The 22,527-nt window shown below is 39.1% G+C and overlaps 2 protein-coding genes and 1 long non-coding RNA gene across 3 annotated transcripts; 1 reads left to right on the plus strand and 2 right to left on the minus strand.

Annotated features, from left to right (window-relative positions):
- The first annotated feature begins 160 nt into the window (after positions 1-160).
- LOC113672693 (uncharacterized) lies at positions 161-9,526 on the plus strand. Its single transcript, XM_027189021.2, has 11 exons — positions 161-483; positions 1,235-1,905; positions 2,832-2,987; positions 3,540-3,652; positions 4,422-4,505; positions 5,578-5,730; positions 6,137-6,178; positions 6,646-6,728; positions 7,018-7,112; positions 8,272-8,326; positions 8,975-9,526. The coding sequence occupies exons 1-11, from the start codon at positions 342-344 to the stop codon at positions 9,091-9,093; spliced, it is 1,713 nt and encodes a 570-aa protein (XP_027044822.2). The 5' UTR covers positions 161-341; the 3' UTR covers positions 9,094-9,526.
- A 597-nt stretch (positions 9,527-10,123) lies between these two features.
- LOC113672694 (uncharacterized) lies at positions 10,124-15,178 on the minus strand. The gene is made up of 3 exons (XM_027189022.2): positions 13,032-15,178; positions 11,571-11,636; positions 10,124-10,440 (listed from the first exon to the last, which is right to left on the minus strand). The coding sequence occupies exons 1-3, from the start codon at positions 13,096-13,098 to the stop codon at positions 10,232-10,234; spliced, it is 342 nt and encodes a 113-aa protein (XP_027044823.2). The 5' UTR covers positions 13,099-15,178; the 3' UTR covers positions 10,124-10,231.
- Positions 15,179-16,705: 1,527 nt separating this feature from the next.
- Positions 16,706-21,160, minus strand: LOC149048802 (uncharacterized). The gene is made up of 2 exons (XR_016185071.1): positions 20,976-21,160; positions 16,706-19,485 (listed from the first exon to the last, which is right to left on the minus strand). It is a non-coding gene; the product is annotated as an uncharacterized LOC149048802 (long non-coding RNA).
- Between the last annotated feature and the right edge of the window lie 1,367 nt (positions 21,161-22,527).

The following is a 22,527-nucleotide window of genomic DNA, read 5'->3' on the forward strand; positions in this document are numbered from 1 at the left end:
GTGAGCAGTTTCTATGAGTAAAGGAAAAAACAATTTTCGTTCCATATTCATCAATTCAAGGCAAATTCTGCGACTTGATCACACCGTTGACCTCATTGATAACAGGGGGGACTGGGTAGACTTAAGCTGTTTACCAGTGGTCAGCAGCATACATTACAATTTTTCTGTACTTCATGTATGAGATCAAAACAAACGTTTCCTGAACGTGAATGTAAATCAGTTGACTTTCCACATTTCTGCGTGGTAAATAGAAGAATATTTAAAAGCGGAACTAAAAAATGAAGTCAAACGAAAGAAAAGCATAGTATTCGACTTGTTTGTGAATCGCTCCTTTAGGTGATATGAGAAACCGTTTTAAACCTGTTTTATCGACTCCTCGGCCAACTGTCCGACAAAGCAGTTCCTTGACGGCGGCGAGTTCTGAGGGCAATGTTAACAACATAAATACACCGCAACAAGAGTCAGCAAGGAAGCCTGCTGGAGGTATGTTAGCCTGTGATAGTTTCCTCTTGACCACGTTTATGTTTCGGTTTTTAGAAAAATGTTGATAGTTTTATAAAAGTTACCCAGTTATACGTACCCTTTTGATCATCATGTGTCGTGGGCAAATCGATTCGCTGTGTGTTCATTCTACTTTAAAATTCGTTTTTCGGTGAGGAATTCCATTCTTGGCAAACCCAGCACTGCTCAATATTTATAAGAAATTATGTTCTAAAAGCATGTCAACAAGTTGAATTCGATTTTCTGAGGAATTTCAGAGAAATTTCTGAAGGGGAGCTAGATACTAAACACGTAACATTTTGACCGGTATTCAGATGTCTTTAGGGTATATCTTTAAAGTTGTGGTTTATTTCCCTCTTTGTACTAGTTTGTGGCATAAATCTCATACTTTTACAAAACTATAAAATAAACTCTTTTTACAACTTTTATTGGTTTCGACTTGAAAGTATTGTTCAGTGTCGCATATGAGTCAACTATTGGAAATCTAAAAAATGGCGATGTTTGATTTCGGATCTTGTACCCCCTCCTCCCCCCTTCCCCCTCCTCCCTCCTCCCCCCTCCCCCCTCCTCCCTCCTCCCCCCTCCCCCCTCCTCCCTCCTCCCCCCTCCCTCTGTCACAAGAAAAAATAATTGAGTGGCTACCTCATTCCAGTCTATTGCCACACCATGCTCTAGTTACGTTAAATTCAAGACTTTTTTGTGTTCTCTCTGCTTAAAACAACAAAATCCTTAGAATCATTGGAAGCAAATTCATCTACAAGACAGAGAGATGATGAATCAGCAGCATCAAAAACATTGTTGTCTTCTTCCACTGCCACTACTGGATCACAGCGAAGATCGCGTATCAAACCTACTGTTGTTTCTGTGGCTCGTTCTCGTCCAAATGCGGCAACAAAGAACAAGACATCTGCAGATGCCGGAAAAAATGAGTTGGATGGAAAGTCAAATGAGGAGATTGCACCAGTTTCACAAGGCCAGTTGGGTGATAAAGAAGATCCATTGTCAAGGAGATTAACTTTCGATGGAGAGGATGCTAATGGTACCAGTACTCCTAGTAGTCAAGAGGGAAATCAGGCAGTAACATCAACAAGAAACCCTGCAGAGACAAGTGCCTCTCTTACAAACATTGAACAAAGAACTCAACCTACTGCGCAGGAAACAGTGGTAAAACCATCACAAATACAGAACAGGAACACAAATTCTGATACTGCAGTGCTACAACCTTCCGATGGTGGGACAACACCTTCATTACTACGTCGCAAACGGGTCTTACCTAATCTTGGGTCAGCTGCAAGGAGGAGACGTTCTTCTGTGTCAAAAGAAAATGTAGAGAAAAATCCTGATTTTCATGAAGTCAGGCAAGAAGAAATAAATTCAGCTCACAGAGATGAGGGACTTATATCTGTAAGTGAAGAGATTATGGACATTTTTATTTTATTTCAATGAAAACTTCTCTTACAGGATAAAAAAATGTAAGTTCGAAGGTCAACTCAAGGTGACCAATCACAAGTGCAGATTCAGAGCTTTCAATAAGAACCAGCTTAAACTGCTCTCTAGTCTCCCAGCTGTATGTACTTTCTCCTACTTTCACCAAATTGTACCATCATGGAAACACTGTCAAAAATTTGTACAGCAGCCATTTCCCAGCTTTGAGTGTAATTCAATGCGTAATTTACCAGTGACAGGTTCTAATTTGTGAATGGATTGCATGTTTAAAATTTTCCTAAGGTCAAAGCAAACCTTGAGGATTGTGTGGGTTTTTTTTAACTGAGTATTTTCCAGTTTTGCATGAAATCTGATGGACCTAATTGGGTTATAGTAAATTGACCACTTTTCAAACTTTTTGAAAGCCATGGCAATTTTTTTTTCAGAGACTAAAAAGTAACATTATGTAATTGACTGTAGTAGGGTTTATATGCTAAAGCTCTCTTACACAAATTGGTGAGACATACATGTTGATGTTTTTGAACTCTGAGATAAATTAAAAATCTTACAAACCTTGTTTTCTCTGTTGGTACTGGAAGTTAAGGAACCTGGTTTTTCTACTCAAATTTATGCCCTTTGTGCTTTGCACTTGGGTCGCTGACTTTGAGATTTTTATTTACCACTAACTGAAGAATAATTATACAAGTGACAATAATTATTAGTGGTGAAGATGAATTAACTGAAAGGGAACTTTTAAAAAAATACAGGAAGCAAAAGCTTGTAAACTTGGCTTTCCACTTATTACTAACAGGATGAATAAATTTAGACTTCATATGTAGTGCATAACAAGTCAACCAAAACATTTGTAACCTTTAAACTTAAGAAACTTTTCTTTGATATTGCAGGAACAAAGTGCTGTGAGTTGCAGTGGGAGTAGAGGCAAGAGATTGCGGACATTATCAGAGGAAGACCAAAATGTTGACTATGGAACCTCACCTGTTACAGTACCAGAGATCCACGACAAAGATGATGAGGAGGAGGATGAAGAAAGTAGAAAAAAGGTATACAGTACACTGATCTTATGTTTCTCCTTTTGTAACCCTTTACACCTCATTATCAGAATTTATTTTCTCCTTACTACTTTCTATACATTTCAAGGTGCTGACAAGGAGAATGTTTCAAACAATCGAGAGCTTCTTTAGTTGGTGATCATTTCATGTATTCTCATGACCTTCATGTTTGATTCAGGAGTGTTACTGTTATGAGAAATTATTTGCCAGTCACTCTTGGGAGTCAAAGGGTTATACATAATGGCAAACTTTGGGCTACAGAGAACTTGTTGGTGAGTTAGCCTGTACACTAGGTTCCTATACGACAAGTGTCTGGCATACTGTAAGAATCTGGGTACTCGTATTTTTTCTTTTTCCCACAATTGTTACCATTGAATGGCATCTCTCAAACTCAAAATTTACCTCATTTCATTTTAATCTTTTTTATGTTATATTAAAATGGCATAAGGCTGTAGGGTGCCTTGTTTATCCCACTTTGCAGCCCATCAAGTGCCTTCTTTCCTGTGAATGGTTGACTGATCACTTTGCATTTGTTCCCTATAGGGTCTTAAAAGAAAGAGAGGTGGCAGACCCCATAAACTGAAGGAACCATCAGATCCCAGTCACATGACCATGCAGCATTTGATCTACTTCAACCCCAAGACCAACCCTATGAGGTAAGCTTTTATCAATTAGCTCCAAGGATTTAAGATATCAGTTTTCCTTTCTAAGTGTGACTCTTTCTTTTTGTAATTTAAGCTTTGAAAATTTAGTGTTGAATTCATTATGGAACAGGGTAAATTAAGAGGAGAGTAACAAGTTTAATCAATTTCTGAAGCTGAGAGCTGAGCCATTATTGACCCTTTGGTGTGTAAGAGTGACTGGCATCTTATTTCTCCTTACAATAACACCCCTGAATCAAACAAAAAGGTCACAAGAATAAACAAGAAGATCACCAACTTAGGAAGCTGTATATTGTTAAAAAAAATTCACCTTGTCAGCATCTTAGGAAATGGATAGAGAACAGTATGAAGAATATTTTGCATAACCATCATTCTAGACAGGTTTATGTGCTCTATGTTTTTTTTTTTTGCGCTTTATTTTGTTTTGTTTTGTTTTTTTTCACAAAATCAACCTTCTTTACTAGTTATGTAGAGATTCTAATGCTGACATAATGAGTGTCATCCCTTCTCTCTGACAAAGGGCTTGTGCTCAAAACATCAACTTTGGAAACTCTTTATGATGGCCAATTTAGTAGCTAAAACCAAATTATCTTGCTGTTCCTTCCAGCATTGCAGCAACACAGTCTCTATAGAAAATTACCCCCCCCCCCCTTTATTGTGGTATACCTTTCAAGAGGCCTGGAACAGTGCATATAGATATTTTAGCCTTAAAAATGATACAAATAATTAGTGATGTAAACAAAATGTTTTACACCGGTTGCAGTTCAAGTTTGACTGGGAGAAAAAGAAAAGCAGATGACAAGAACAAAAGCAAAAACCTGAAAGGACAAGACCTAAATATTTCACAGTAAGTTTGTGAGTAAAAAGGCCACAGGTTGTGTACAAATTAATAATAATAATAATAATAATAATAATAATAAATAAATAATGGCAAGGATTTCTATAGTGCCATATCTTATGCTCATGGCGCTTTACAACTGAATATTCAAAACCAAAAATTTTGTAGATTAAAAGAATACATCAATAATAAAACACAAATATATAAAAGTACAAGTTAAAATTCATATCTAAAAATTAAGATTAAAATTAAAAGTAAAAATTAAGAATTAAAAAAAAAAAAAAAAGATCAGAGCTGTTACATACACAGGCTAAGTGTAGCATCTCGAATTCTTAACCCTTTAACCCCTAAGAGTGACTGGCATCTAATTTCTCCTCACCATATCACCCTTAAATCAAGCATTAAGGTTAGGAGAATAAAAGAACTGATCAGCAACTAAAGAAGCTCTTAATTGTTGTACAAATTCTCCTTGTCAGCACCTTAGGAAGTGCTTAGGGAACAATATGGAGAATATGCATACTGATGTTGGGGTGTAAAGGGTTAAAGAAGAAGTATGGAGAGAAATAGAAATTGTTGGGAAGCCAAATGGTTGCCAGCTAGTTGAATTTCAAGTAGTATTTCGTCTTTTTTTATTTCTAGTGTTGAAAGAGGAATTACTTGTTGTTTACCTAGTCTTTTCTCCCTTTTTTTCCGAGATCCTTCTTCCCTATCATCATTATTGTCATGATTAATATTTTTTTAAGAAAAGTTACAATTTCTGAAGGAGTGGCATATGAGACTTCAATAGGAGTATTGATTACAGTGATAGTCATACTGGACAGGTTTTGAAACGAAAAAACGTTGTTGCATTTAGAAAATTGTGTCACCAAATTAGGCTCAAAGGGATGTAAAAATCACAGCGTGTTGCACTATTTTCTACTTACTCGAACAACAAACAGTCAAACAGCTTTAGTCGCCTAAAAAGTTGATCGCGCGAAAATTTCTTCAAAGCCTTCGATAATCTCCTGAACGTCTCGAACGTCTCGAAAATAGACTTGGTCCTCGAAGTTTTCTCATTTGAGTGGTACGATATTTCTTGTAGAAACAAAGAGTCCGAGGATGGGGCAGCCTCTGGAAGAAACACTTCCTTAGAGAGCCAAGAGCCAGTTGTTGACGCAGATGACACAGATGGGGCAGCTGTTGCCCCACGCGTGAAGCTGGCTGCTGATGGCACCATTATATTGGATGAAGAAAGGTATGTCTATCGCTCTGATCACATCAACGGTACAGTTAGTCTTCTTCCTATAAATCATCGCCTAAGGGCGGTGTTACATGTAACCGGCACATGTTACATGACAAGTCTAGCTGGCAGTAAACGAAGCTGCAACTGTACATCTCTGATTGTACCGTTGAGTGTACTATGAACAAGCTCGTTTTAGATTCAAGACTGTGTAACCTTCTACGATAGTTATTATCCCTCCAAATTTTCAAAAATTTTCTTGATGATCTATCGCTATTCAATCTGGTGTTCGTCACTTCTTGGATTAAAAAGGTTTCAAAGACGTATTTTTTTTAAACTTATTTTATAATCTCATGGAATTATTGGCCAGCAGTGGATGTTCTTATTCTTCCTCCATTTGATTTTTTGTTTCTTTTTGCAGCCTCTTGATTCCCAAATCGCCAGAAAATACCCTAGAAAACAGGTAGGGCGTGAAAAGATTTCAAAGAACTTGAGTTTCATGTACTCGAAACTGTCATTGTTGTTTATGTCGATTCCTATGAACAATGAACTGTCCAGCAGGCAACCGGTCTGTTCACTCGGAAGTCATTTCGCCCGAAGTCATGTCGCGATATGACTCAGGTTTCGGGCGTGATGACTTCCAGGCGACTTGAGCGTACACCTACAAGGTAAGTATAGAAACGAAAAATAGGCATATCGCCCTGAGATATCAATACATTCTCCCAGCTGGCAACAAAAAAGAAATTAAAAATCAGTAGAGAGACTTGGAAATCAATTTTTCCAAAGCGAAAAAGCCTCTTTAAGTGTACGTTAGTAGATGATGATGATGTGTGTGTGTGTGTTTTTTTTTTGTTTGCACGTTCGAAAATCTTTCTTTTCCCTGCGATTTACGACAATCTGACTTGGATCTCTACCTTTATTTCACTGCAGTGAAATCGTCTATGAAGACGCTGACGCCGTCACTTTTAGTGGTTACTTAAAGCATAGAAAAGTAGAAAGGTGGTCACTGGCAGGTATGTTACATTCTTTGACAGAGAAAGAACACAATACTTACCGACGGCTTCGAAATTTGAAAGAAATAATTCGATTTAATAATCCAAGGACTTTGCCCTTCCGATGTACTTCATGTGAATGGAACAAAAAATTTGTTATTTGAAAGGAGCCGGTTTCCCATCTCTGAAAAATCACATGCAATCAAAAATCATAGTGCGCTGAGTATTCAGTTAATACTTTTAATTCTTTTTGATTTGAGAGAAATGAGATTCAAGAAATGCCACTTACATTGATGATTCACTTTCTCAGAGACTCAAACGTTTTACAAAGCTCTCAGTCAAGTTGGAACTGATTTCAGTCTCATGACACCGATATTCCCAAACAGGACAAGAAGGGAGCTTAAGGTTTGTGGCTGTTGTTGGTTTGAACTGAAAAGATATTTCTTTCTCTTGACACCAGTTTCCTGCCCTCTCCATGAATTTTATGTTCATCTTCTGTTGGCCAGATTTCTTTCCTTTTTCTTCTCTTTCCTTCTTTTCCTTCAATCTCATCCCTCTCTCCTTTCCACTCCCTCATCCCTTCCTTCCTCTTTTCCACGCCATCCTTTTGTTATTCCACTTCCTCCATTACTTTCGTCTCCACCTTCTTTCCCCTTTAACCTCTCTTCCAGCCTTCGTCCTCCCTCCATCCACTCTTCCCATTTTCCCTTTCATCGCCTCCTCCTTCCACTCTACCCTCCCTTCCCCTTTTCACTCCTTCATACCTGCCTTGGCCTCTTCACCTCCCCCTTTGAACCTTTGTTCTTCCTAGTTCTCCTTTGCTCACCCCGCTCCCATTCCACTCTACCCTCCCTTCCCCTTTTCACTCCTTCATACCTGCCTTGGCCTCTTCACCTCCCCCTTTGAACCTTTGTTCTTCCTAGTTCTCCTTTGCTCACCCCGCTCCCATTCCACTCTACCCTCCCTTCCCCTTTTCACTCCTTCATACCTGCCTTGGCCTCTTCACCTCCCCCTTGAACCTTTGTTCTTCCTAGTTCTCCTTTGCTCACCCCGCTCCCATTCCACTCTACCCTCCCTTCCCCTTTTCACTCCTTCATACCTGCCTTGGCCTCTTCACCTCCCCCTTGAACCTTTGTTCTTCCTAGTTCTCCTTTGCTCACCCCGCTCCCATTCCACTCTACCCTCCCTTCCCCTTTTCACTCCTTCATACCTGCCTTGGCCTCTTCACCTCCCCCTTGAACCTTTGTTCTTCCTAGTTCTCCTTTGCTCACCCCGCTCCCATTCCACTCTACCCTCCCTTCCCCTTTTCACTCCTTCATACCTGCCTTGGCCTCTTCACCTCCCCCTTGAACCTTTGTTCTTCCTAGTTCTCCTTTGCTCACCCCGCTCCCATTCCACTCTACCCTCCTTTCCCCTTTTTACTCCTTCATACCTGCCTTGGCCTCTTCACCTCCCCCTTGAACCTTTGTTCTTCCTAGTTCTCCTTTGCTCACCCCGCTCCCATTCTCCAATTCCTTTCTGTCTGTTTTTTTTTCCTTATAAAAGTTCTAACATCTCTTTTCAGGCCAAATTCAAGCGGGAAGAAAAACAGCACAGGACTCTGATAGAAAAAGCACTCCGTAAGCATAAAATAGTATCTGTGTTCTTCCTTGTTCTGCTATATATATTGAAAAAAAAAACATTCTTACGTTGAAGTACAGCTACATGTAAAAATCCTGCAGCTCCTTAAGGTGAATAAGCCGCAAATTCTCCTTGCGATTCAAATATTTTATCCTGGAAACAGGTTAATGAGAAAAGACAAGCCTATCAGCAACAGGTGTCTTCTTGAAATAAGACAAAATTCTCCTGTCTTATTCACAGAGAAATGTAAAATCGGTATGGAGAATTAATAATTGGATCTTGCTAAGAGAATTTTATAATCTTTTGACCTTGCGTGTTTAAGGCAAACTGAAAATTGTATCAAGCAAGGCCTATCCAACTTTTAGTACAAGGATTCTCTTGTTTCCACTCCCTTTGGGTGAGAGAGAGACGCCCTCATTTGACCTTCTTCCTCTAACTCGCTGAAGAGGTGGGAAAAAGAGGGACCCTGGGAACGAGGTTTGGACTTAACTAGTTGACGCAGGCGTAGTGTGGTATCCCGGATGGCGAAAAGAAATCCGGTTCGTGATAGGCTCAGTAAAGAGCTGCGTACAAATTACTCCTCCTTGCTGTGTGGTCTAAGCCAAACTGGTGTTCCTAGCTTGACTTGAGTATTTTTATCCCTGTAGGCGTCCGTAATCCTATTGATATAGAGCTGTTTGCTCCTAAAGTTGACGAAGACGAGATAGACGACGAATTGGCAGGTACTGATCCACTCAGCTCAACACCCCGCAATCAAGAGTTGTGAAGCGGCTAACGTTGCTCATTCATGTCTGTAAACCAACGTGAACGACTCATTGAGCCTGCGATTTTCGGTAGAGTTGTCGCTAAGAGACTTGATGCCTGCCGATCTATTTCCGTGACAGACTGAAGATCGTTCAAGTTTGAATGCAGATAAGACAGTGGAAATAAACATGGGTTGTATTATGTTTGAACAATAGCTCGCTATTTGAAGCTGGAAGGTGGAATGAAATACAGCTTCGTTTTTGGAGTTGCACTGAAATAACCTAAAAAAATTACTTAAGAAGGTATACGAAAATTCTCACATTTTACTCGGGAATTGGCTAAAGTTGCGGCAGGTTATTGACGTACATTTTCTCCTCCATACATTTAAAAATTTTGTAAAGATCTGAATAAAGAAACGTAATTTAATAAACGTTCTCGAAACACTTTGTGACAAACATCGTTGATGATGTGATCAGGCCTCTTCACTTGGGTTATATGGAGTTTGCGAAGTTTTCTTTTCTCTGGTTATATGAATAATTTCAGCCAATTCGGCTGGTTGAGATTTCAGTCCGATTTCTGTTCATGTGAGAAAATTCATCTCGGTTAGCAGATTGAACAAGAAACAGTATTTCAAGTTTCACTGCAAAAGCAGGCTGAAGTGGTCAAGACGAAGAGCTACATTTCGGTTACTGAGATCACGTGTAATCGGGCTCTTTTTTTTTGAGGGGGGGGGAAGGGGGGAAAAGGGAGGGGGGCTGAAGACAAAGAAGTGACTTGCAGTTATGTTAAGGTTAAGAGTATGTTTTCAACTTACGTCCTCCATATCATCTGACAATTCACAATTTAGCGGCCAGCGGCTTTGAGGTGTAATAGATAGAGAGGTCACCATGTGCCGCGGTTCAATTCCAACTATGATAATCTGCTCTAAATAATTCTTTTACCTCTCGCTAATTTTGACAAAGAAATTTAAAAAGCGTGTTTGTTTCTTCATGTTATTGTAAGGAAGAGAAAAGTATCTGGTTTGTGGAAATGAAAATTACTGAACCATATGATTTGCCGTTTGTGCAAGCGTTTATTGGTCTTCAGGCCAGTTGAAGGTGTTTAAAGTCACACTCTTTGAATCAAATCGATGGTGCATCTAAAAAAATATTTTCTTCATTTTATTTTGAATTGGTTTGGTCCCCACTATCGCCAGAGTCACCGCTATCGCCAGAGTCGCCGCTGTCACCACTGTCCCCGCTCTCAGCAGTCGACGGGCTCTCGCCAGAATCGCCACTGTCTGCAGCTTTCCCATTGCCAGACTCGCCCGATTCGCTACTTTGCCCAGATTCTCCACTATCGAAAATACCGTGACGGCTGGCTGGTTGATCTAAGATAACAACAAATACAAATAGTTTGCTAGGAAACGCTAACGTAGAGAAAGGTTATAAACATTGGTCTCGAGATTGTAATGAAAAACAAACTGAATTCCCGTGAAGACTCAAACCCAGGCCAGTTCTGGTCGGACCTCCAAGCTTAAGAATTAGTTTGCGAGATAGGCAGGCATTAGCGTGCGAACAAGTTCTTGTTAGCGCCTCGTCACGAGCGGTGTAGTCCGCGAGATTCGACTCGTCGAGCTACGCGAGCGTGAGGGAGCTTTTAAAGCTCTCTCACTATTTTACGAGAACCTTTGTGGATTCCTCGCAAACACTCCCACGCACTAATCGCTTGCAAACTCGAAACCTGCCTGCTTCGCCACTGACTGAGGTGGCATGTTAAACGTTCATGAAGTAATTTCTTTAAAGAAAGATGTTTTTTCGTCATGTCACGAGCGTGGGAATGAGGAATCGAACCTCAGAGTTTGCTCTATCGCTGAGCCACAGAGGCTCTACGGTGAGCGAGGTCTATTACGAAGTTCATATGACAAGCGTCCTGCATACCGCTAGGATCAGCAATGTCGATGGCGTCATGTGTATAAATAGAGAGTAGAGTCTCTTTGGCTCAGTGGTAGAGCATCGGAGCGCGGAATCCAATGGTTGGATTCCTCATGAGGACTTAGAATTTTTTCTTTGTCACACGCTCGAGACAAGACGAAAAACATCTTTTTAAATTTCTTTACCGAGCTCAAAACTTACCATCTCTCTCATTCCACGTACAATAATTTCTTTATTTTTATCGCTTATTTTTATTGCTAGTTCGACTGGCGAAATAGAAAATTCGGAAAGCAAAAGTAGTGTGGGGGCAAGTGATTATTAATCGAGGGTGGGGATTTTAGTTGTGCTAGGATAAAGTTCACCTAATGACCCGTCTCAAGACACACTTGAATGTTTTTCCCTCGGCTTCATCTGCCACCTGCACATAATTTAAAGCTCGCGATCAGAGAACCTGCCGAGTGGGAAACTCAAGAGCTTGTTTGTTTGTTACAAGCCAACGATCAGTAACGAGTCGCCCCCAAGGATCCTCCTACGGACGGCACAATTAGGCATCCAGTTCAGTTCTAGCTTCTCATCACGTATTCACCTTTTTTCAAGGGTTTTTCCTCTAAACTGGATTTGTGATGTCCTAATCTGCCATGAGACTTTGATTCTGTAAAGAAACACAACATGTGAGTTACGTTAAATCATTTTGGAGAATTACTGTTATTTGTACAAACAGTCAGTAGTTTCAATTTAGAGTCTAACATTTCTTAGTGAGGTACTCATCCTGAGCAGTTTAGTCCAGATCTTAGCATTTATTATTATTATCATTATTATTATTATTATTATTATTATTATTATTATTATTATTTTCAGAGATTGTAAGGAAGTACCGACAAAGAGTTTCTGGATGTAAAGAGGTTCTGCCCAGTGAACGGCCTAATCGTTTGAAAACATGCCTAAATTCACCAACTTGAGCACCAGTTCGAGCTCTCGATCATTCAGCTAAAGCACTCGAAGCAACTAAATAAACCACACTCTCTAGATAAATCACCATAAAGATACACTTAACCTTTTTCACCAAAAAAACCATCGTCTAAATTCTAAGATTAGGTTGTTTGTGCCGACTGTAACTGCCAAAGAGCACACGCACAACCAGCTCAGCGCAAAAAAAACCAGGTCGTTTGCTCTAACACTCATTAAAAGTATCTGTAACCATATTTTCGTGTCATAGTATATTGATATTGAATATTTTGCAAGAAACGTTCATTAACATTTTACACCCTAATATCAGAATGCATATTCTCATTACTGTTCATCATACATTTCTTAAGATGCTTACAAGGAGAATTTGTTTAACGATCAAGAGTTTCTTTTAGTTGGTGATCATTTCCTTTATTCTCGTGACCTTCATATGTGATTCAGTGGAGATATTGTGAGGAGAAATTAGATGTTAGTCACTCTTAGGCGTAAAAGGGTTAAGGAACAAAGATCGTGGTGAATGATGAAAACTGACAATAATGTGTCACTGATATTAAGACAAGGATATTATCTTTCAAAAATCTGCGTTGTAGAAATTACCCAAAACCAACTCGAGGGAAATTTGCCTATAAAGATAACTCAGCCTATGAAAAAGTTGTTTTACAGCCGTAGTGTAGTCACCGGAGGCTTCAGGTTACGATATGCTTCTCAAAGAAAAAAAAACCGTCATTTAATCAACATAACACGACGTCTATTTACACGTCTGTGATATCATTTCAACCTCTAAAGAGACCTCTTAAAAATAATTACCATTTTTTATTTCTTGGGTGATTGATCTCAGAATAAGATCGCGTATTATTTGTCTCTACGGTACGTTACAACCGTGATTCTCACATCCGCAAAAAGCGAAAACACAAAACAGACAATTTTAGAGGATAATTTGCAAGATGAATTTAGAGAAACGCTGACAACCTCCTAAAAAAAAAGATCGCCTTTTGAGAAGATTACTGAAAAGACTGTAAATTGAGTTAAAATAGATAATATTTTTCGCCACAAGTTCTGACTTTCATTAAAAACAACTTACTGTGGTGTTTTGCATCAACTGAACACATCATCCAAAAGATGAGACAGAAAATCAAAACAATCTTCATTGTTGTCAAGGTCTGTTCTCTTGCGACTGAAATGTTCCCTTCTCGGCGAGCTGACTGACCTGTTATGGCGTTCTTGTGGTTAATGACATCTACTCTGGTCTAACTTTAATTGACTCACCCAATTAATTATGAATGTCTATTAGGTTGTTAAATGGACTAAAAATAAGCTTCAAAATTTTTAGTGCATTGCAGCGAAGAACAAGTAGGCAAATAATTGCTCGTTTACTCCGTTGTCCATTATGGCTACCTGATCAATACCTGTAATTTTAGGAGTCTTAAAGATGACTCAACTAACCCCTTCCCCCGGGGGGTAGTTCCCATTCTTTGCCATACGGAATGCTCCCACTGAATGTTTGGTGCAGAGGTATTTGAAAGGGTAAGGATTTCAACAAGTGATATGTTGAAAGGTTAGGGGAACCTGCCATTGGTTTGTGCAAAGTAAAAGCGAGTATAACCCGTTCCTTAGAAAAAGAAGAGGGTTTGTAACCCATATCTCAGAGCAGAAAAAGCTACCAAAAATTGTGATTGGTCATCCTTCCCCAAACAGCTACGAATACAGTCCACACTAGTTGGCACTGTTTTATCACATAGAATTAAGCTTGGTGGAAGGGTACTGCAAAATTATGAAGCCAATTTTTTTAAACTCTCTAAGCTACGAAAGCTTCGTAAACTTTTTCTGCTAACTGTCAAGGTTAGTTCATTTGTAAGAGGAATTCTCTTTAGTGAGCTATCTCCTCATAAAAAGATGTCACGCATTTTAAGTGGGTAGCTTCATCTCGGACATAAATCAGGGAGTCAACCGATCAATTATTAATGTCTTTTGCGTGGCTAAGTTCACTGAGATAAGCTTTTAAAAGACAGAATATAATTTAGAACATCATATTTCGTTTTTTTGCGCTGTCCATCGTGGCAGGATGTTAATAAACGTAATTTGCTCTATTGCGACTCCTTGAATGCTAATACCAACAGGTACCTGAAACCTAGAGAGTGCTTATCTACTCAGTTACTTAGCAAACCCATTAGAACCAAAATTTACGCTCGTCATCTTCAGTGAGTGGAACCAGCTAGAGAACTTTACAAGAGATAATATAATTGCTTACAAACACGATCTCCAGCGATGAGTCGTTTCTGGAGCTTTTTTAAGAAGCTATAACTGACCTTTTTGAACTATCATGTAAAAAAATAGGTCTGCCATAGTTGATTTTCATTTGTAAAACGCCCGATTTGTTTTTAATTTGTGTACATTTCATTTTCTAACATAACCTTTGAACGGACTTTTTTAAAATACCTCTTGAAAACAAACGACAAAATTGTCAAGGTCGCACTCATTTCAAGCTAATTAAAACATTAATATTTGAAAGCTTACGACTCTTAAAAACTTTGAAGACGATTTTCAACAAATCGTCTCCCCGAGCATAAATTGACTTGTTTCAACTATGAAAAGAATTTGGAAGAGAAATTTATCTTCTAGCTAGTTGTACCAATAGCGTTGTGAGCTTGCGTCACTCAAGGGCTTGTCTGGCATTTTCTTAATTTTCTTGTGTTAAATCACATCTTCTTAAGCTTGAGTTAACTCATCAAATAAATTATTGTTATCGGTTGTGTTGGGTCGTTCGCTTGACTGATGACCTTTCGTAGATACAAATGAGGTCAATCAGACCAATTTTTTTTCTTCATATAATAAGCTTGAAGTACAAGTGCCCAGTTGGTGGTAGGAACATTTGACGCACAACAGTTCCCCAGAGATATTTGATATTCCCAGACACGCGTGATCTGAAACTTGTTTAATAAGCTGAAGCTGAAATAATTATGACGTGTAGAAAGGCAATTTTTAGGGGTGGAGTGGTTTATAAAATTACTTATCAGAAAATGACCACGATGTAAATTATCAAGAAAATCCCCATTGTTGACAAATTATGTCCGCTTACGAAAAATAAAATTTTTCTCTCCGAGTAGAAAGCGGCCAAAGTAATATATTATGAGATATTCTGTTATGTAGATATGGAAACTGCTGTTTCTCTTGTTTCAATCACGTGATATCTCCAGCGCACATGCCAATTATGTATCTTCACAGGTGAAGATGTAAATGTCGCCATGGCAAACAGATCTATCAACATGGTGTTTTGCCTTCATTAAAGTCCATTAGCGGCTTATTTACTTCACCAACATTAGAATAGTTGAAATAATTGTTTTTCTTGAGTGTAAAAATTATTTATAAAGAGGGATTTTTTTATCTTCATTTCTAAAGGTGAAAGCAGAATTTCGTGAGCTGAGTCTATGAGAAGATGATCTTAGAATTCGGTGCATTGGAAATATGTCTCAGAATAATCAGAACGTTCCAAGTCCGCCTGTTGATACGAAGTCATTCTTATCATTTAGATAAAATCCTAAAACCGCATACGGTTATGAAATTTCCTTTTTTTCTGTTCAACAAATATCACGGTGGTTAATAAGTAACTATTCATTTTTCGTCAGTTCACTGTGTCCATTAAGCTTGACCCAATTAAGTGTTCGGAATATTTGTCGCATCACAGATCCTTGGACACATGTTGAATACCTGTGACCCGGTGACTCTTGCTACTTGTTTCGTCACCTAACGTTTAAAGTTTCGTCTCACTTTTAAGCCAAGTTGCTGGTAAGCTCAAACGCATTGGACGTTAATAAGTCGTTCCTGGAACTAGACTACATCGTCCATCGAACGAGTAGAAATGGAAAAAAAAATTATGAAAAAAAAATTATGAAAAAAAAATTGAATCGCGCAGCGCAGAATTCTAGGAATGGGGGCGCTTGAAAACTAGGGACCTGAGTTTAAGCCTAAGGGTTTGTATACTTTTCGTTTGCCTTATCCTCAGAGTTCCACGCAGCGCTAACACCTCTTTTTTCACTGGTTTTTTTTTTTTTGCGCGACGGACTTCACCAAACAGCAGGGACTGCTCATAGCCAATCCTAGGCCTCTCCTCTGTAATTTCATTAATTGCAGCTCGCCGGCGAGGATCATTTCAATAAAGCAATTCGGGAACCGGACATTATTTATCGCCTGAGGAGGAAGGAGGGGCTTTTGGTTTTGTCATAATCAAATATGCCTTATCCCTCCTGAAGCCCTTTAATATTCTTTAATTCTCCCCCTCCCCCCCCCCCCCACGGCAATAAATAATGAGTGGTCCCCTACAAAGGACATTCACACCACAAACGAACGAACCAATCAGAATGACCTAAAACAAGAGATTATAAATTGTTTCTAATCTCTTGCCTAAAATTAGCGACGGATAGCATCGAGCAAATTACGAACTACTCACGGCCAATACAGCATTTGCTCAAGAAAATATTACCTGTTTAGAATCTGTTGGTCACTCGAGCCGGACCTAAGAACGCTCGACCGACAACAACTCTTCACTCGACTTTAGCGATGACGTTTGCACATGTTGTCGAAACGTCTGTCATCACAACCGACAACAGTCCTTCTCAGGACTACTCCTCAGACTACGCGATCAATGTCATCTGTGTTCAAAAACCCAGTCTGCATATTTAGAACCGACAACTTGACATATTACAAAAAATTGATACAAAAACGACAATGACAAAATTACACATTGAAAATACAAGATAAAAATTATTTTAATTCTAAGGAAAATTTACTTTTTCAGTAACGCTGTGACAAAATGCTCAACAGCCGGGCGCGGTCTCAAATAGACTAAATGCCCGTCAGTCAATTCAAGATGAGAGAGCATTTTGTGGTTGTTGCAGGAGAAGGCAGCTCAAAATTCTCATCAGAGCAGAGAAAAATATGAATTGTATTACATGCAATAAATGGTCAGCTGATCGAAAACATTTTTTCCCACACGTAACTATAAAATTAGAAGGATAATAAACACAATAGCCCCCGTTTGCCGCGAAAATATGCTCGTTTATTTGTCCCTGGACATTATCTGTTCCTCGAAGCTAAAAGTTTTCCTTGATCTTTGCCCTCCAAAAACTGTTCGCATCTCGGAAAGGTAAATTTCCGCAGACAAATATCCCTGCATATTTTCCTCTTCATACAATTATTTGTTTATCTGTAATTTTAATGATGCAGTTCATTTAAAATCAATTTATGTGTGGTTGGAAGTCTTTCTCTTTAGGATCCCGTCATCAAAGAAATTAATTCAACCGCAGAAATTGAGCTCAACGGTGAGCGTAGACACCGGTACCTTCTGGAAAGTTCTTGTGTTTCGGAGAACATCGGTCTACCAGACGAAGACAGCATCAGGCTCTGCTAGCTGAGTGACTCTCACCATACCCAACATCCTGATGATCTCAAACCGAAAAAGGGCTTTATTTGCTGGGCTGCTTCGGTGTAAAATTACAGCTCTACTACGTAGGGAATAATACATGGGCGTGTGTAAATATGGAATTTCTCCTCTCGTATTCAACTTGATATCTCACTACCAAGCGTAGCGAACGGGTTGAATAAAGAGACATTGAGTTAAACACGAGAAGAGAAATTCAATATCTACACGCGCTCATGCATTATCTTATTTAATACATAAGCACAGTAGGTGTTTAGTGCCAAGAAAATTCCCCAAACAACCCTGCGTTGAGAATGTTGAAGGAATTGCCATTCATTCATCAACGTGACAGAGTGGCGCGAAAGGTGAGTGACGTGTCAGCAGCTGATTGGCGATATCAAACACGTATAAAACATATCGTAATTTCACATTTGTGCAGTTACAGCTGGAAATCGTTGTAAAACATCGCAGTTTATATATCAAAATACTTTTCTACCAGCTTACATTATACTGGACTATGTATTTCTGAAAACTTTTTTCTATCTCTTTAGAATCCATGTGATAGTAACCCCTGTCTCCATTGTGCAAATTGCCTTCATGGATTTACAGGCAAGAGATACGTTTACCTCTGTCAAATTGGTTACACGGGAGAAAATTACCAAAAAAGCTAACAATAAATATCTTTTGTGTGATGTTCAGACTAACGTTTATTATCCTACGGGACACAAATGAGATGGTAAGAACAACGTTGAGGAATGTAAGTCGACTGTTATAAGCCTTTAAACAGAATCCAGTCAGTCGATAAATGTCCTCAATTTCCGTCGAGAGTCAACAGACCCTTCATTTAAAATTTCCTTTTCTCAGTCTCTACAGCGCTAGCGAAATCTTGCAGCAACTAGAAGAAGCTCGATCCTTATGCAAAAACTTGGAACATACCCGATCGAATAAAGTGGGTAAGTTTCTTAAGAAACTGTGGTGCTGCGTCGGTTGGAGAGTACAACAGGGTAATTAGATATTAGCAACTGAGTTCATAACGTAAATTGGCCCCCGTGACGAGTTTAAAGGCTGATATTTCGAGCGTAACCCTTCGTCAGAGTGATTGGGGCTTGCTCATACCTGATTGATCCTGACAGCGAAATTTAAGGTCACCCGTGACATGAGTGACAAAGAAGGTGTTGGTGTGACGGCCATAAGTCACGACAGCGAGACCGGGAATCGTACTCAAGTGAACATCTCTCAGCTGGTGAGTCTCATCAACGTTTCCCTGCATTGTGAGCAGTTCATTAGGTACCAGTACAACGACTAACTGTAATATAAGTCCGAAATGACGTTAGTCAGTGAATGGCACCAGCACACTCCAAAGAAAAAGAACTTTAAGTTTTCTCAAAAGGATTCGAACGTACGACCTTCTGATTAGTACTTTGGACGCTCTACCACTGAGGAACTGTAGACTCGTAGAAGGCTAGGCCATTTAACCAGGTCCACAGTGGCAACCTTCCTGTATACTGCGAGGATAGGAATGCCAATCTGTAATGCCTCTTCGCGATGATGATGAAAGGAAAATAGTAAAATTGTTGATGGGTAAACAGGGAAACAGTGAATCGGGGCGAACTGAATCACTGTCAAAACTCAAATGGTCAATTTTGTAGTTGCATGCTTGGTTACCAAGCCTTTGAACAGGAGTGAGGCTAAGGTTAACCTCGTTATGATACAAACCTCGCTCGATTTTCAAATGCAAATTACTTTGTTATCATGCTAACTAGATACTGGTCTCTATCACAACAAGGTCACCTTCAGCCTTAATCCAAATCAAAGGCTTGGCAACTAAGTACACAATTGTAAAACGGCCAATTGCAACCATTACACAAGAGGCAGTCAACTAAAATAGATAGATAGTCACAAACCGAAATTAAAAATTATGTTACTTTCTTTCAGGGATAACTGAATTGTTTTGGTGTGGGTCACCTGCCATCACCAGCATAACTAATAATAGGGACTCCGGGGTTTCAAAAAGCGTTTCCATAAGCGGCTTTTGATGCTGTAATTGGTGGCTGTGCTGCAAGGCGAAAGCCAAACACAAGAGCCTGTCTAAACAGACGGCGGTGAGTGGTCTGACAGGTACCTGTGGACCACAGATGGAATAATCCCCTGAGGCATTCATCAAATAACTATTGCTTACAGGAAAGAAAAAAACTATATATAAAAGAAAAAATTGGCACAAGTTAAGAGTCACGAGGTTCAATTTACTGAGATGTTAAATATACATCAACCCTCATGATTAAATGAAGCCAAGTATTGGTGTGAGGCTTCTGTTGTTCATAAACGTTTCTTCAGTCAAATGCAACACAAATTGCTGTCACATCAGTAATTCGTTCATTCGTCCGGCAGCCGGACAGGTTTTTTAGAACACTCTGTGTCAGCCATTCAGAAATTCTTAGCAGCTCTTGAAATGTTTGTTTAGAATAATCAAGGGATTTCAAAAACTCCGTAAAGTTTCTAGGTTTGCGGCAATTGTACACTTGGTTTGCACGAGCTAAGAAAAAATTCGTCCGCTAAAAGGCACCTTAATTTTTGGAATCTCTTAGCATCTTCAACGAACATCGAACACTTTCATTAGGTATTCTCTGGGAATTCGGCGAGTAATTCAAACTGCAAGCTCCCATCGCCATCGTACTGAGTGAGAAATATTTTCCAAATTAAAGCCGGAAAGGCAAGCGATTTTACGGTTGATGTATGTCAAAGCTTAGAAAATTCGTCAACTGAAAATCAAAGTAGGTTTTGAAATCGCTTGGCATTTCTAAACAATGATATTTCTAATACTTTTTGGTTGAAAAATTTCCGAAATTTTACTCTTGATTAAAAATTTCCGACTGCCGAACACGGAGTATTTTCAAAAATCTATCCACATGGGACGTAACTAAGAGTGAAATCAAAATAAACAAGACGCTGTTAAAAGCGTTAACCAGAGCCTATTTAAGGAGTATATAAGGAATAAGGAAGCGAGTTTTTTGTTGAGAGGGTACGTTTGGGTACTGGAACCATTGGAGCCATGTGGTGAAGGGTAAAAGAGTGTCAGTTACTGAATGTCTTTGCACTGGTGGATGAAATGACAAATGCGACCTAATAGCAGAAATAAATATGAGAATAAATCTAATAATCAAAAGAAATGCCACACAAATGCAAAAATTATAATTATCGTCATTTCGATGAGAGCCTCTCGTCAGAAGCTCATTACTCGGAACCCCCCATATGTGCTGTGCGCTTGAGTCAACTCTTATTTTCAGAACTAGGTTTCCCGCGAAACTGAAGGTACATCATAATTTGCACAAGTTTCATCTATTAGATCCGATCATCCTTCCATGCTTTTCATCATTGTTGTCAATGATTTCAATTTTCAAAACACGAAATCATGCATGTAAATGAGCATTATCTCAGGCTTTGCTCCGATTGGTTATTAGTAATAAAAAGTCACAAATATTCCGCGAAAATGTCTTTATATAAACCTTTAAGTTCATACATTTCAGTTATTTCATATAATATTTGAAAGTATTACACTAAGTTGTCTTTAGATGATATCTTACAATACACAAGTTCTTTGAGGATGACTCTTACCATAAATATCTGTAGCATGAGAGGCAAAAACTTTAAAACGGCCGTCATCAGGAGAGTAAAAACTAGCAACTGCAATACAACCAATTGTCAAAATAAATTATATGTATTCCTCTGATATCAATGACTCAAAAGCTTTTTTTAAGTCTACATAGTATTTTTATCCCTCTATGGTAGCCTCACTATAGACATTCGAAAGTTTAAGAAAACCACGACAGCAACGGGAACGTCACCAAACAAAAGGTTTAATGAGCAAAACAATGGTTGTGCACGTGCGTTATAAATCTTTTTATAAAAATGTTCAGAGAAATGCGCGCGTCGTGATTGATCAGAACGAATTCATTATATTTCCATAAAGCACGCGCCTTGCGTCTCTCGAGTGTACTGTTAAGATATAATGAACGCAGCCTACGTCATTGGTAGGAGCGCGCGCAATTCACGATACATTTTACAAAAGAAATAAAACGACTTGCTCCTTGAGCATTACTGAGTTATATTGAAGAAATGTAAAATGGTTTGTGTGTTCACATAGCCTGATGTAAACACGCGGGAGGTTGGGAGAACACGAGATAAGCGTAGGAAACCACGACGCGAAGCGGAGTGGTTTCCAGCTCGATTTGGCGAAAGGTTGTTTCGACGTCCAAAATAACGATTTTGGAGAGAGATCAATCACAAATAGATTTAGATGTTGTTGATACAAAGGCAGTGTAAGTTTTTGTTTGAACAACCATGAAATAATTAATAAAATCTACCGAATAACCTTTCTCCATGCGCAAGGTTTTTTGTGAAATTGACATCGTGTGGTCTCGAAATTTAGAAACATGAGCCATAAATCGCCAACAAATAACTCAACAAAGCCTTTTAAGTTTTTTTGACGTGTGTTTAGTCTACTTCTAGCTTTTTTCTTGGCTTGGTAATACTGAAAGAGTGCAACAACAGCTACCTCGAGGCAGCAGGTGATCGAAATGGTGTGCTTGAGCCTTAAATATTGAAGAAATGTAAAATGGTTTCCGCATCGATAAACTGGAAACCACTCCGCTTCGCGTCGTGGTTTCCTACGCTTATCTCGTGTTCTCCCAACCTTCTGCGTGTTTACATCAGGCTATGTAAACACGGAAAGCATTTTACATTTCTTTTATAAAATAACTAATGAAAGAGGAACGAAAACCGTGTTTACATACGCTCATGTAAAATGGTTTTATGGCCAATCAGAGCGCGTGCACTATTTGAATTATTTTATAAAAGTACGCGGGAATTTTTAAGAACACTAGAGAAGAGCCAGAAGCACGAGCCGAAGGCGAGTGCTTTTCCGCACTTCTCCCGTGTTCTTAAAAATTCTCAAGTGCCTATAGAACTCAGCAATGCACTCAGAGCGTTTTTATTTCTTTAGTAAATTTCTTTGCGTCCTCTGCAAAACAACAACATGAAATGACTTTGCGTTGTCTGGAGAACGTGAATGACGACGGCTAATTTTTCGGAATTCTTTTTCTAATTTAACGCTGTGTTCCATATTCAGTTCTGGGATATTTTTGACAGCGAGAAACAAACTAAATGA

Source organism: Pocillopora damicornis, chromosome 3, assembly GCF_964200805.1.
Source record: "Pocillopora damicornis chromosome 3, jaPocDami1.2, whole genome shotgun sequence".
NCBI classification, from domain to species: Eukaryota; Metazoa; Cnidaria; class Anthozoa; order Scleractinia; family Pocilloporidae; genus Pocillopora; species Pocillopora damicornis.

What these genes read in the sequence shown, in the direction of transcription:
- LOC113672693 (XM_027189021.2), top strand. Translation starts at nt 342, where the DNA reads ATGAGAAACCGTTTTAAACCTGTTTTATCGACTCCTCGGCCAACTGTC. An exon ending in ATGAAGAAAGTAGAAAAAAG is followed by an intron (nt 2,988 to 3,539) that starts GTATACAGTACA and finishes TGTTCCCTATAG; the next exon opens with GGTCTTAAAAGAAAGAGAGG. An exon ending in GAAAATACCCTAGAAAACAG is followed by an intron (nt 6,179 to 6,645) that starts GTAGGGCGTGAA and finishes ATTTCACTGCAG; the next exon opens with TGAAATCGTCTATGAAGACG.
- LOC113672694 (XM_027189022.2), bottom strand. Translation starts at nt 13,098, where the DNA reads ATGAAGATTGTTTTGATTTTCTGTCTCATCTTTTGGATGATGTGTTCA. An exon ending in AGTTGATGCAAAACACCACA is followed by an intron (nt 11,637 to 13,031) that starts GTAAGTTGTTTT and finishes GTTTCTTTACAG; the next exon opens with AATCAAAGTCTCATGGCAGA. An exon ending in GGAAAAACCCTTGAAAAAAG is followed by an intron (nt 10,441 to 11,570) that starts GTGAATACGTGA and finishes TTGTTATCTTAG; the next exon opens with ATCAACCAGCCAGCCGTCAC.